General features: G+C 39.6%; 1 protein-coding gene across 1 annotated transcript; it reads right to left on the reverse strand.

The window, feature by feature from the left end:
- Positions 1-287: 287 nt before the first annotated feature.
- Positions 288-14,532, reverse strand: LOC139715624 (galactosylceramide sulfotransferase-like). Its single transcript, XM_071627182.1, has 4 exons — positions 14,387-14,532; positions 11,605-12,603; positions 10,691-10,746; positions 288-343 (listed from the first exon to the last, which is right to left on the reverse strand). The coding sequence occupies exons 1-4, from the start codon at positions 14,530-14,532 to the stop codon at positions 288-290; spliced, it is 1,257 nt and encodes a 418-aa protein (XP_071483283.1).
- Positions 14,533-15,892: the final 1,360 nt, after the last annotated feature.

Consider the following 15,892-nt stretch of genomic DNA (forward strand, 5'->3'; position numbering starts at 1 on the left):
ACACACATATAGAAACTAACACAGCAGCCGAACTTACACCCCAGATAAAAGGCCAGTTCATATTTTCACCCTTTTGCGCATGAGCAGAAGTAAATCATTTCAACTAACAGGCACGTGTTGTTGTTGTGGTTTTGTTGTTGTTTTTAGGGGCGGTTTTTTCTTTATCACTGAGATCTAGCATCTGTGATGAAATTATTCAACCCTAAGAATATTATATCTGGCTCTTGCCGTCACGCATTAACAAAGTGGTTATCAAAGTATAGTTTGGCCATGTCAATAGATAGAGTTTAGTACATGTACATTGGAGCCAGGGTGGGGGTGTGGAGCTTGCAGCCCTCCACAGCTAAAAGAAAAAAAAATCGAAAAATAAAAACAAAAACAAGGATCAGAATCGCCGAAAACAATAGCAACTGAGACCCATGACTTTTCGAGAGTACGTGCCTCCTTGCGGAGATTCCTGTCGAGGGGTTAGCATTGATCCCCTGACCCAAACCCTTTCCCCGCCTGCAGCCCTCACCCCCGTCTCCTCCCCCAACACACACACACACACACGCACACACACACACACACACACACACACACACACACACACACACACACGCGCACACACACACACACACACACACACACACACACACACACTTGGCCTCTGCAATCAAGGATGCGACGAAAGTGGATGTCGATCTTCAACCGTATATTGACGAACCATTCTGGTCACCTGGTCTACGCATTCCATAAATTGTAACGTCGACATGGTTGAGTACGCTTTATGAATTGCTAACAAATCAGTAATGTAGTGCCTACCAACAACGCCGAGAGAGAGAGGAAAAAGGGCCATTATTTTGTACAGTTTGTACAGATGTGCACATGGGCAAAATTTGAACTGGCTTGTAAGCTCAATTGGGGACCTCTAAACATGATATCTCATGCACCTATTTAATATTTTTTGATATTAAGATTACCGACCATAAAATAGCTATAATACTTATATGAGCTCATACCAACGGAAAGTTATTCTGGAAATGTTTACGTGATGAGTGACTGTTTATATAACTTGTATTTGACTGTAAATAAATTCAGGGTACTGTACCTTCATCACAATTTTCTAAATGATCGATTTCGTCTGCTTCAGCTCATATTTTTCATCATTTTTTTTTTTTTTTTTGGGGGGGGGGGGTCTGTTCTTTTGTTATATTCATGTTGTTTACATGAAAGAACGGCATTGTGTCAGGCCAAAGTTCCCTTGATACGTTGATTGCTAAAACAATGAATCGTTAATAGAGTCCTAGTTCCGTCCCGTCCGGATGGCCCTGTCCGTTCACCAATCTTGCCGGGACCCCCTTTCGTGCGGTTGACGAGAAACAACAGACCGTGAACGCCTAATGACTTGCTTCCGCACAAGTCATCGCAGAGCTCAGCCGAATGGAAGCCAGAGAGCCATAGTATCAAGGGGAAGGCGGTGGGATAGGCAATGTAGTAAGGAGGTATAGAGGATAAGAGATCGAGGGGGGGGGGGGGGGAGAAGGGACAAGGCAGGGCTTGACATTACCGATGGCCCGCTGGCTCATGGCCACCAGAAAATAGCTGCCGGGTCAGTCCTCAAGTCATCCAGAGCTCAACAGAGCAGAGAGCCATATGTAATATGAAGAGGAAGGCGACGGGATAGGCAATGTAGTAAGGAGGTATAGAGGATAAGAGATCGAGCTGGGGGGGGGGGGGGGGGGGGGGGGCAAGGCAGGACTCGACATTAGAGATGGCCCGTTGGCCCAGGACTACCACTCCCAGAAAATAGATGCGGGTCATTACTCTAAGTCATCCAGAGCTCAGCCGAATATAAACCATCAAGAGCCAGAGTATAATGGGGACGGCGATGTGGTAGCCAATACTTTTCGACAAATATTGATCAGCTGTTGATAAAATATCAGAGACGATCGATGGAGGGGGGGGGGGGGGGTGTTGGGTTGGTTAAGGCAAGGCCCGATACTAGCGATGGCTACTGGCCCAGACCACCAGAAATAGATGTCGAGCATATTGTACTTATTTGTAAAATTTGTGAGAGTGTAAAATCTTATACATTGTTCGTATATGTCTTTTTCATCCAGAAAAGGGGATCGTAACTCCAGGTTCAGTGCTTGATAGTTGTACGTATTTAAGCTGGCTGCAACAACTACAGTCTGACTAACAATTTTGATTAGACTCGCGTGGTATTATCATCTAATATTTAAAGTTAATACACCTGTAACGAGAACGACAAAAATGAGAGTATTATCGGCCCCAATACATTCATAATTGTTATCTGTTTTAATGGTGATGGCACTACGCTCATAGAACAGTAAATAATACTTAAACCCTCTTTTAGAGAATAAGTTGCAATGGACAATTTTGCACATCATAATCAATCAGGACGCACCGCGTAATGAAGATGGTGATCTATAGAGGGCGCGATGTACTCTCGCTACCACAGGCACTGTCATGTGTTTGCTATACATGCACAAAAAAAAAAAAGAACGAAAGAAACGAAGAGCATGAGTGCGCTACTCTGCGTGCGACTCATAGATTGAAAACGTTGAGACTGCTTTTGTCATAAACAGAAAAATATTTAAAAAATATGTAGATTAAAAATAAACCAGTAACGCGTTTCAAAACTGCGTAGGATAGAGGTGATATAGTGTACCATGACAGCATGTCTCTGTATCCTAAAGGAAACGCTAGAATCACATGTCTTCATGCAAACTAAAAATGCATTTCCTTCGAGAAGTCATAATACACTACAGTATACACTGACTAATAACGGTAAAAGATATCTTTGAAAATTATGACGCTGCATCTCACGTAGTTTCAGTATTATTTTCTGAGATTGAAATCGTTTGCTAATTGTATATCGATGGAACTGGTCCTTATACAAGTAAAGCCAGAAGTGATGTAAGCAATAATCAAGCTTCTTTTAATCTCAGGTCTCTGTGTTCCCCCTACGTGTGTGTCTTGGGGAATGTCGTAGATAAACATACAGTAATCATTGTGATATTGTGTAAACAGAATCTTGGGATTTCGCTCGTCCTCTTTGAAGTGCGCTTGGCTTTGTGATAAACATAATACACTGTATATGTATTATGTTAATAAGCACATCAGCGAATTTACTGTCACTTGAAAAGAGCCATCATAGATTTTGATTTTGACGGATGACGAAAGCGTCCGCCAAAATTTTCCGTCAGAAACCCTGTCACTTACTAGTTCCCTCACAGCTCAACCATCTACACCTACTACTTTTTAATGAAAATATCTGACACACACACGCAATCAAGAGGTGGAGTTTCAACAGGCTATAAACATGTATTATTCAAACAGCTGTTAATTTTCTTATGGTTACTCAAAAGGATGCCACAACAAGTGCATTGCGCCTCTTATAATCGGGGTTCGATGCCCCCCTCTTTCTGATCAATCTGATGACTCATTTTGGACGCACACATCTATCGGGTTTATCTTGTTTGTTTAGTTATTAAATGAAACGTCACCTCATGATATAAAGCATATGAAACATAAGTCAATACCGCCAAAACAAATACCTATATGCGCAAAAGTACAACAAAAGTGCAAATTTGAGTCTGGGTGCCAGAGGCTGAACCTTGTTTTATCGTCAACCTGATGTTTTAGGATGGTTTTCCCTTATTTCGAGGCTGCTGAAACCGAATCATGGATGATGCAGCTTTTGTATCCTTTAGGATTTTGAGATATTCAAAATGACGGCCAAAATGGCCGCCAAAACTGAAGTTCCTAATTTGGCCATCAAAAAGTGAAATTTCTACACTATTATTTCCTTACAAATGGTGTAAAATTGGACACAGAAATACACGTAGAATTGTACAGTATATTTCGAGTGTGCCAAGCCCGAATCTGGATTATGTAACTTTTGCATTCTGGAGGACTTTATGAACAAGATGATCGCTAAAACCTGACATTGCCATTATTTCCCTTGGTAACGGTGATAAATTTTGGGGGTGCTGAATCCGAATCTGGATGAAGCAACTCTTTTATCCCTGAGGTTTTTTGACATACCCAAAATGGCTGCCAAAAATTCAAATCAAATCATAAAATACACGTGTATGTTTCCTTAAAAATGTGAATAAATTGGAAACAAATTGAAAGTTTTACTACTGTATACTCTATTTCGAAGGTGACGAGTCCGAATCTTGTTGATGGAAGTCTTGCATTATTTATTTTTTAAAAAGATATATATAATACATATACAATAAATTTATATTATTCAACATGAATAAAAAAATCTCTTGATTTTAAACCTCGAAAACCTCAAGGATTCAGAGTAGCATCATCCAGATTTGGATTCTGCACCCTCGAAATAGGGTAAAACCATCATTCTCGATTTTATTCACCAGGTATAAGGTGACATGCATGCTTAAAATTGTAATTTCATTTTCCTGAATAATGAAAAAAGAAAACAGTCCTTATTGGAAATGGGAGTTGCATTAACCAGATCTGGATTCATCACCCGAGAAAAAGGGTAAACCCATCAATTTATTCTTAATTCTACACGATTTATACGGAAATACTGATTTCAAAATTCAATTTTGGACGGCTATTTGGAATATCTCAAAACCCTCAGGGGAAAAAATGTGGCCATATGCATATATACGGATTTAGCATCCCAAAATAGGTTCAAAACCATCAAACCTCTTCCACTTTTCATTATCTAAAAGGAATTGGAAATTAAATTTTTGGCGGTAATCTTGAATGTCTTTAAAAGAGTCCTCAAGAAAGCAAAAGTTGCATCATCTGGATTCGGACTAAGCACACTCGAAATACGACAGAACTTTTGTGACTTATTTTCGCCATTTATAAGGAAATAGGAATGTCAGATTTTGGCAGCTTTTTGGGGGCCATTTTGAATACCTGTATCTCAAAACTCTCAATGATGCGAGAATTGCATCATCAGATTCGGTTCAGCACCCTCGAAATCAGGTCAGCACCATCAGAAAACATCGGGTGGAAGATAAAACAAGGTTAGAGGACCAAAATCTGACTTTGGCATCCGAACTAAGTCGGATGCTGCAGAAGTACATGAAATTGTATTCCTCCTGGAAAGCCGATTTATTCACCTCTAATAAGATTAATTCCGATAAATTAAATTGATTCACATAGACCTACTATGTAGCAACGTCGGTGCAGAGACGAGAATAGGGGGTGTTTCATCAACGTTTGTCAGCGCTGACAATTTCAACAAAATCCTTGGTTTTGATTGGCTGAGATGCGCTGCTCACTGACTGTTACTATGGTGATTGTCAGCGCTGACAAACGTTGATGAAACACCCCCTGGTTGCTTTATTCTTGCTCAATATATAGACCCAAATCCTTTTTTTTTTCAGTACAATGCGGTCCAGTTATAACGAAATTCCGGTTACAACGAAGTGAAAATTTAGGCCCAAACATTATCAGCTCTATGTTTTTTATTGTTTATTTGTGCAGTTATAACGAAATTTCAATATATGTATAACGAAAGAAAAATGCCGGTAGCAAGCACTTCGTTTAATATGACAGGAGTCCACTGTACCTAGATATAAACAATTCAAACCTTACCTTTTGTTCTAAAACAAGAGTATTAGGACACCGGTGAGGAGAAATACGTCGTTTGAGAATGATAAGGGCGTTAAGTTGCCACTAAACCCATAATTATTATTCAAGATAACTTGACGCCCTTCTCATTAGCAGTTGGCAGTCGTCAGTTGAGAATGATTCTCAACTGACGACTGGGTAGATTTAGAGAGAGAGAGAGAGAGAGAGAGAGAGAGAGAGAGAGAAAGAGAGAGAGAGAGAGAGACAGACAGACAGACAGAGGACGTAAATGAAAAGAGGGAGAGGTGGCATAAAAACAACGTTACTTATTGGGAACAATCAACACGTATTCCAACAGATTACACAGAAGTCTCATCGGAATGATAAAGTAGAAATGATGACGCATGACACATTTATTCTCTAATGCGACTTCGAGTAAAAATTCGATAGGCACACAGAAGTTTTGATACATAGAAAATACCAGCATTGTGTGTGTGTGTAGCAGATCTAACAAATTATGCATATTACATAGTGACAAGTGGTAATCATTCAACACACGCATAATTATGCTGAAGATGTATCAGAGTCACTTTGAATGACTGCTTCTGAACAACAATTCTCCTAAAATAATACTGTAGGTCTACATTGTAATGTACAGCTTTAGCAACAACCTATGAAGGCACCGTTACACTACAGCGAATGCCCAACGAATGCCAAGCGAAAGCCCAACGAATTCGAAAGTGTGAAGACTGTTTGCATGTCTGACGTTCTTTGAATTCATTAGCTATTCGTAGGGATTCGCAGAGATACGCTGGAGATTCTGGACATGTTTTTTTAAAAAAAATCGGCTCCAGCGTATCTCTGGGAATCCCGACGAATAGCTAATGAGTACAAAGAACGCCAAGCATGTTACGAACTATTCTAGTATTACCAACGGATGTGAACATATCGTCAAATTTTCAAATTTATTGGACATTCGTTAGGCATTCGCTGTAGTGTGACGGGGCCTTGAGAGCTGCTCTGATAGTTCTGCCTTACGTCATTGGTAAATGGTGTCATATTATATATCAAAATATAAATATTACGCATGTCTGTACAGCAGCGGTGTCAAAAAAAATAATCAGCCCATAGTCTATTGTATAAGTACACGTATTTCTTAAAAGAACAAATCAGATACCATTGGTTTTGTGATTCTTGAAGTACTGTTACTCATACATGGCTATTTCCACCACAATGTTAGCATTACATAACTTCCTCCGGTCGGTGGAAGTCACCACGACCTCTTCCTCCGACCAAGATACACCAAAGTTTTCTAAAGAGTATCTCGCTACCACGACTAGCCGGTCGGAGTAGAATAAACCATCGGAGTATCTATGACCTCACATACCTTACGACATAGGTAAAACTTCCGCGGTCAAATCGATATGTTGACATTTTGCGAGTACACGTGCGCATGCAGTACAATTCTAACCACGTCGATCGCGGCAAAAAAGCTAGCGCTCAGAAATTCTCATCAACAAGAATGGAGAAGACAAATACCGCGTGGTAAAGTGGTCGGAGTTTCTTCCCATGACCGTCGTGTGGACACAGGGTCGTGGTAAGATAAGTATAAATTTGAATTTTAATTGTTGCACCATAAAATTTTACTCCGACTTGAAATACATCTGGACATGGCTATAGACTGAGCATAACTTGCTTGTTTTCCTGTTACTACACTGTAATATGATCAACAAAAGACGTTGCAGGAAAATACGCAAGTTATGCATGGCTACGCGACTTGAGGTACATTTCAATGTCTTTTGTAAATCATATCAGTACCATAGCAGTTATTTGACAGATGATGTCACTGGGAGAATCTTTTTTTCTTTTTTCTTTTGTGGGAATATCCAAGTAACATGATAAAATAGGAGAAATTCATGAAATATTTGGCACATACCTAGCTTTCTTTGGGCCATATAAGTGATGATGAGGGTATGCAAACTATGACCATGGCACCGTCGGAAGAAGCTCATGCTTACACATTGCGAATTTTCGCATTGGTGGGCAATGGGTGAATCGAACTACATTGTATAATAATTGGTTTATTAAGAGACTGGATTTTTCAGTGTGACTGAATCATTTAGCAGGCATGGTGCGCAGGTTTGGCGTTCTCACGTTCATGAAATTCAATAATGATCATAATCGCACGAAAAAACGAGTGAGGTATATCATGACATAAGATTAGGCCTACAGCTCACCGAAGTATAACAAAACTAACAAATTGTAGATTCATACTAGGCTCCTACAAAATCAGACGTAGAGTAATGCTTAAAACATATACACACAATACAATAACATTGTAAATAGCAGAGCAACATTTCATTTGCTTTGAGGATTTCTTGCAGCGCTACATGTACATCTACTTCAAAGCTAATTAATCATATACACAAATTTGAAGGCAAGCTCAGTGTACTTATGGTTAATTTTGTCTAATGAGAAATTTCTCGACTTGTATCAAAGAATGTATGTTTGTGTGTTTGTTTTGGATTGGGAGCGTCTATAGCAATACTTGGTACGGACAGGCTACAAGTCCTGAGTTGAAATGAGGCGAGTAACATTGCATAGTTCCATTCTACTCTCAGAGTCTCGACTTCAACACGTTCAAAGTGCCTTGGAGACAATGTTAAACATTTTCATATTGAATAAGGAGAAAATAAAATACATGTAGTGTTACAGGTGAGCTGTACTATCTCTCGTATCTACAGCTAATAATGACTGGAAATTCCAATGTTACATCTTAATACAGAATCCTGACGTATTGTAGAAAAGCAAGTATTTCCGTCAAAATTTCTTCATTAATTTATTATGCTACATGTCGACTGATTTCATCACTGCTGCCCATAGAGGGCACACATTTACAAGACACGACCCCCCCCCCAAAAAAAAAGCGCTTAGAGAGGGCATTTTTATATACAATATATTATGTCCAGAGCATAGAAGGCTCTGCATATGTCCCCCCTTAAAAACAAAACAAAACGCAACGATAAATTTGAAAACACATGTAGAAAATCAATCCAAAAACAATTTCAGGGTATGAAACCAGAACTTATTACCAACATCGTACAGTAACTGCCATCCGATATGCTCCAGTGGTCAAAGAGAATAGAGAAGTTTTGTCGAGCATGTCAAGCATGCCCTTCCCTCTAAGTTCTGCCCATTGTGTTCACACATTATGCAATTCCAAGAGCATCCAAATGATGTGTAACTTGGAAGAATCACACCAATGACATGCGTTACAACGATACATATATCTCTGTGACCACTTAACCAAATTGAATTGAGTTTTCTGCATAACATAGGTAGTGTTTTACATTTTAAGAATTTGAAGTAGCATTTATCCGGTTACATCATTTCGGAAGTTAACAATGAGAAAATCCAATTATATTTTCTATTTATCTATTTATTTTTTATTTTCATTTATTTATTCATTTATTTATTTATTCTTTTTTTTTTTGGGGGGGGGGGGGGAGGACATACTGTACAACAGACAAAAGTGTGCCAGTAACACGTGTATTTTATTATGTGTGTAGGGGGCGTGCGTTTGGTCTGATCATGGAGCTACTGTAGCTCCATGGTCTGATGGAACCCTCTGAATGATATCCCATGGCTACTTTAACTTGTAACCTACAAACACGACTCCATGTGCGAAATTACAGCGGTAAACATTTAACACTACAACCGCTGTTTGGCATTGAATTTCCAACTCAGTTACAGCTTTTATTGCACTCAATTAGTCACACTTCGAGCGAACGCTGATGACACACACTGAAATTTCACCATGACACTGAGAGATATTTGAGCTGCTAAACACTGCATCATAATCAGAGGGCAGGGGAGAAACGTTACTCACTGCGAGAACATTTTAATTAGTGAAACCTTGCTGCAAATGATTATTTAAATATATACATGTGTATATTAAACAGATTGGTTTAAAATTCATTAGTATTGAAACTTGTAATTATTAACCAGGCGTTCATGACAACGGTCGAAAGATGCCGCACCTCGAGGTTCGACCCAGGTGCTGACTAGCAATAGTCAGCAACCGATATCAACCAGTCACACTGTGCCATACGCTTGGGGGAAAAAGGGGGTATTCACTTGAAGAATTTTGCATTAAGTGACACTGACTTGAATGAGGCACGGGTAGAGGCAGCACACTTTCATAAGACGAAAACATCGCAACCATTTCATCTCAGATGGTCTCCAGAAATAAAACACACACACATACACACATACACGCACGCACACACTAAAGTACTGTGATCTAGAACTATCAAATATCCCACGAATCAAAAGTGACGTAGGTGACGACATATCATCACGGGAATTGAGAAAAAAAAATGCACAAATTTAAGCCCTATGAAATAAAAAGTAATATTGGTCGCAATTGTGTAGTAATGAAAGTACAAATGAGGCTACGAAGTCTTTCCCTCATGACTTTCCCCGATGGTTTGTGAAATATAAAACAAATGAATTAGAAAACAAAAATGTATTTGTGCACAGGACAAGTCGATGGAAAATTTGTGTCGTGATGAAATCATCTCCTCTACTCGCACATACAGGTATATCCCTATCATGATCGTGACTAAATTGTATTCAAATGATTTGAAACTTGATTTCAAAATTCCACCCATTTCACTTTCGATTCTAACCTGACCTGACTCAACTTAGTAAAATGCTCCTGAATTTGGGGCGACGTTTCATTATGATCAGAGAGAAAGAATTCAGATAAACTATAAGTGCAAACAGAGTAATGAAAGACGAGTTGATGATTGCAAACTCTGAGGTCTGAGGTCTGACGTCTTAGCGGCACGACTGACATCGTTTCAAGTAAAGAACATGGTACAGCATCAACACCACACTTCCTGTTCTGGCTTGTTGCAGCTGCATCAGAACTAGTTTCTTCCATACGCTTAATCTTCTTTCTTTCCTTCCTTTCTTTCTTCCTTTTTATTTTTCTTGCACACATACGCGCGATATAAGCCATAATCAACAAAGACAAGCTTGCTATGAAAGACAAAGACTACCATGCAAGGAAACGATGAGACCTCACAATAGTTGACTTATAAATCCAGCTAATACCCACCCACACCAGACAACGGTCGAAAGATGCCGCACCTCGAGGTTCGACCCAGGTGCTGACTAGCAATAGTCAACAACCGATATCAACCAGTCAAACTGTGCCATACGCTTGGGGGAAAAAAGGGGGTATTCACTTGAAGAATTTTGCATTAAGTGACACTGACTTGAATGAGGCACGGGGAGAGGGCAGCACACTTTCATAAGATGAAAACATCGCAACCATTTCATCTCAGATGGTCTCCAAAAACAAAACACACACACATACACACATACACACATACACACATACACGCACGCACACACTAATAGTACTGTGATCTAGAACTATCAAATATCCCACGAATCGAAAGTGACGTAGGTGACGACATACCATCACGGGAATTGAGAAAAAAAATGCACAAATTTAAGCCCGAAATCTCGCTTCGAGTCATTCATTAACCGTTATCCACTACCCAAAAACAGAAAAAAAATCCTCTTATTCAGCCTGCATAATATTATATAATATTATCTAAAATAAGAAAGGAAATAACATTAAAAACAAGCTTGCCGATGAAACCGTTGTCAAAAGTAGGTCCAGGACAATTTGAGAATTGAACAAGGTGTTTTCCCCAAGAAAATGTTTACACGCAGCTAAATCTGAAAATCGACGCATCAACGTGGAAAATGAGCCAAAAGGATTCTCGAAGTTTGCTATTATGATTTTTTTCCCTTTGATTACCATGTTATCAAGCTCAAGTACACAGCCATGACAAGATGGTGTCACTATGTGTCAACTCCTTCCCCTCAATAGCCTGTAAACCTATAAAGAACCACTGTTTGGTGGTTTATGTCCCTCCTGATCTAAGGACAGGAGATACCATGTTATGCTTGAGCAAAGAATTCAAAATTACATGGTCACGAAATAGACAACGTAGATACATTGTGAAGTGGGCCAGGTCCTTTTGGAATTGGGGTCCATATTCCGCCACTTTCTTCCAAAGCGTCCTGTTAAAGTGTTCGTATAGCATCACGTCTCCAGCGCTCCAAGTCCGAATCTTCCTGGCGATTTCATCAGTGACGGTGTATCTGTGACTCTTGCTGCGAATGCCGTTGGATATGTACAAGATATCTTCGAAGTCCCAGCACATTAGCTTCCGAAAGAGTATTAGCGATTCATCAAAGTACTCGGTTATCATCATCAGGTCTATTTCTTGCGATATTTTGTCAATCAACGATTGAATATGGTTTTTATCTTCATCGTATTTGTGATCGAAGCCAAAATCATACAGCTGCCCATTTCTACTTCTGGTCCAGAAATATGCCTTCTTCTGGTAATAATATAGTGGATTGGTCATAAAAGTCTCGAAGGGATTTTGTGTTTTTATTTTCAAATGTCTTGCCATTTCGAAATAACCAAAAGCTGACTCTAATTGTGACACTGGATTCCTGAGAATGGAAACATACTTGGCATTGGGTACTGCAATGTCCATATCCTTGCGGTTATATCTGACGTGATTAACCAACATGTCAAAATCTGTTCGTGTCCTATTCGGAACTCGGAAGGGCATGGAAGTCGTGAACAACTGTTCGCTCGATAGGATATGGTTTGACTTACCCAACGCAAATGAGAGATTTCGCAAATATCCGAATCTCTCGAGGATAGAGGCCATGGTGGTCGAAGCTGTTTTATGCGTCTTCACGTACACAACCCTCTGAACAGGTTTGCAAGGGATGTTTGGAGGAGAAATCGTACAGGACGAATCTTGAGTTGAGTTGATAGGTATTACGGCACTTTCTTCACTGGGAGTTCCGTTGTACAATTGACGCATGATGTCTTCTCTCCAATAGTCCGTCCCAGGGGACTGCCGAGATCCAGTGGTCGCATTTGAAGATCTAGCTGGCATTACTGTGTTCCTGAAGAGCGACGCCTTTTTCAATCTATCAAAGTATAAGCAGAGAAAAATTAAGATTTGTGATTTGTGAATTGTGATTTGTCAGTCGCGTCTTCCGAAATTATCAGTTATGGGTGACTGAATTGAATCGTATTGGCTTTGACATCAAACAAGAAAAGATATTGATCAGTATACAACGTATGTACAGGTCAGAGGGGGTTAGTGGAGATGCAGCGCACCCGCGAGGGTATTTACAATGGTGTCAGGGCGGTTCATGAGGAGTTTGAGCATGTCGATGCAAAACGCTCAAATTCTTGAGCAACATCCTCAAAAGACAGCAGCATGCTGTGCAACCTCAATAATTTTGCAAGATGCTAAAAATAAAGTGAATTCAAACATGTGAAAAACACGTGCACAGCTTGAAAAAACATCAAAGTACATGGCACTTAGAAAATTTGAGCGCAAAAACATGCAACATTGAACGTAAGCAGCACAAAGAGAAGTAAGCTGCAAAATACTGCGCACTACGTGTTTATGATGTGTACTCCGCGCATAATTTCCACAATATTCTCACAAACATGTGACAGGAGAAGGCTCCTTATAAGTTTTATGTTTGATCCGATTTTGATGAAGCCTTTTCCATTTTCATTGCTTAATTTTTCTCTAAACAGTTAAAGCCAAACGGGACATACTGTTTACGAATTGCACTTAAAACCTGATTTGGTCAAATAGCGCAGCATCCAGGTAATATTCTCAAAAGGTGACTACACTCTCCGGGCTTTCTTTATATACAGTGTAGTGATATTCAACATGTTTATTGATGATCTAACTTAGAAACCTAGAGACCGAGATTTGGACGCATTGAATGTGGCAAAGATAGTTTTCTGTCTAGGAACAAAGGCAGAAGAGGGAAAAAAAACCCAAAACGAAGGCAGTTATGGTTATCATAGATTGAGGGGTTTTCTTTCTCTCGTTTTGATTTCCCTTCGACCTAGTAAGATGAAATTTAAAGGTTGGAGGTATGAAGATGCGTTCCAATTTCAGACTTGACATACGAGACTTGGCGATGTTGATTTGCTTTCTTTGGTCTTAATAGCACACTGGACATAAACTAGAGATCCTTCTTCGACCAGAATTATATAATTATTATCCATACAGAGGATTTTTAGAGCCCAAATACAAGTGGTATTTTGTCAACGCACCTCATAACCTCCGCCCCACTTAGAAAGTTTGTTGAACTCGACCAATATTTTTTGCCAAGGTGACCAATATTTAAAATATTGGATGGCAAGAGGGGGATTCCCCAAAGTTTTTATAAACTGCACCGTGATTGGTTGAGATATACGAAATGACCCGATATATGAAGTAAAAACGTCTGTGATTGGTCAATCACGAATTAACTAAAATATCGATTTTTTTTTCTCTAAAATTCTGTGTTTATACCAGCAAATTTCATATATTAATTAGCTACAATTGTATATCAAAATACATAGATCACCGTTTTATCAGGGAATGAACTGGATTAACTTGCACTGAAGAGTGTACCATACCCCATGTCAGGATCAAGTACAGTAGGAGACCATACAGCACTCAGAGACAAAAAGGGTAAGTGAAAATATTCTTTGCTAAAATCCTCTGTAGGATAATAATGATAAGATTGGATGTCCTATTTTCGGTTGATACAGGGAAATATTGGACTTGCCAAGCAAAATATTGGACTCGTCTTCGACTCGTCCAATATTTGTGCAAAGCTCGTCCAATATTTCCTTGTATTAACCTCAAGGCCATCCAATATTATATAAATATTGCACATGAGATCTCGATATTACCCCGCGTCTTCGGCGAGGTAGCTCTTGTTACTCTGGGAAAGATACAGGCACACCACAGTGACCACCGCGCAGAGCTGGATAAACGTAGACCGCAGAATCAAGCCTCCTTTGGCCCGCTCTTCTCGGGCATTGGTGGCCGACGCCATTCCTCCCCGTGAGGAAAGATGGTGTAGACTTGGCTGGAGCTCAGGGTCTGTGGTGCTAATAACAATCCTGGCCTCGGATTACGTGAGGATCAATACATCCTCCGACATACAGGAACAGCACATGGCGTTGGAACTGATGATATGGTGCATAATTGGGGTGGGCGCTGTCCGAAGAAAACAAAAATAGGAAACAAACAGATATGGATTAAGTAAAAAACAAAGATATTATACACCCAATCACATACACCAAAGGCGATCCGATCTAACACGATAATTACGATCGCCGATCTGGTATGTGCAGGTTGAGATAGGATACGCTGTCTTTCACGATCAGGATCGAGAGCGACCATCAATTGAGCTACGATTGAACCCAGATGGGATTATAGCCCGGCTGACAATGGAGCTCATTGTTTCCTGAACTTCTGCACAGTGATTTCAATCCACAACCATTGATGATGGCAATGGTTGACAGGGCAAGGATGATGACAACGTGACATTTGCGGTATTGCGAAATACTCTGACATCATCAGAGAGGAGGACAGCAGCACACAGACCATCCACAACCTCAGATAGTTCCTCATCTAAATTAACCTGAAGAAAATGACAGATAACTATTAAATATTTAACAAGCTCAATGCCCCCCCCAAAAAAAAAACAACAACAACAACGACCCAAAAACCACAAAAATATACTAGAACCGGAATTTGTCAACACTGACAAATTAGGTGATCCGATTTTTTTTTAAAATCAATGATTCGAGTCCTGATAGTGTAAAGTCTCAGCTACAACATGTTAAAATCTGAGAGAAATTCACCGAAGCATAAGTAAGATAGTGCTCGATAAAGAGAGTCATGTCAATTTTCACATCTAGAAAAATTCCCTCCCATAGAGATAACACGTCATAACGAAGATAGAAAAAGAAGTACATATGACCTTTGACCCCACTTTGCACAAACAAGATGGCATCTGAGCAAAATGTGATTATTTTATGAAATGATCCCTGTAACATGGTCTTTACGTGTGCAAAATATGGGAAAGATAGGACATGTATTAATCATCTATGACCTTTGACCCTAATTTACATACCCAAGATGGCGTCTGATCAAGTAGTTGTTATTTTGTAAAATAATGTTCGTGACATGAACTAAACATATGCAAAATATGGTGGTGATAGGGTATGTTTTTCTTGAGTTATTGCACAGAAAGTTGCAGAAAGACAGAAATGTTTCAATACATCGAAGATAAGCTTTAATTTCAACCAAGTTTTTAGACATGATCCCGACAACGTATGAAAAAACGAAGGGCACAATAACGATAGCCCTACATCTCAGCTATAGTACAACATATTAAAATCTTAGAG

The sequence above is a fragment of the Diadema antillarum genome, unplaced genomic scaffold, assembly GCF_040938485.1.
Source record: "Diadema antillarum isolate AM-2024a unplaced genomic scaffold, OU_Dant_1.0 scf00000052, whole genome shotgun sequence".
Lineage (NCBI taxonomy): Eukaryota > Metazoa > Echinodermata > Echinoidea > Diadematoida > Diadematidae > Diadema > Diadema antillarum.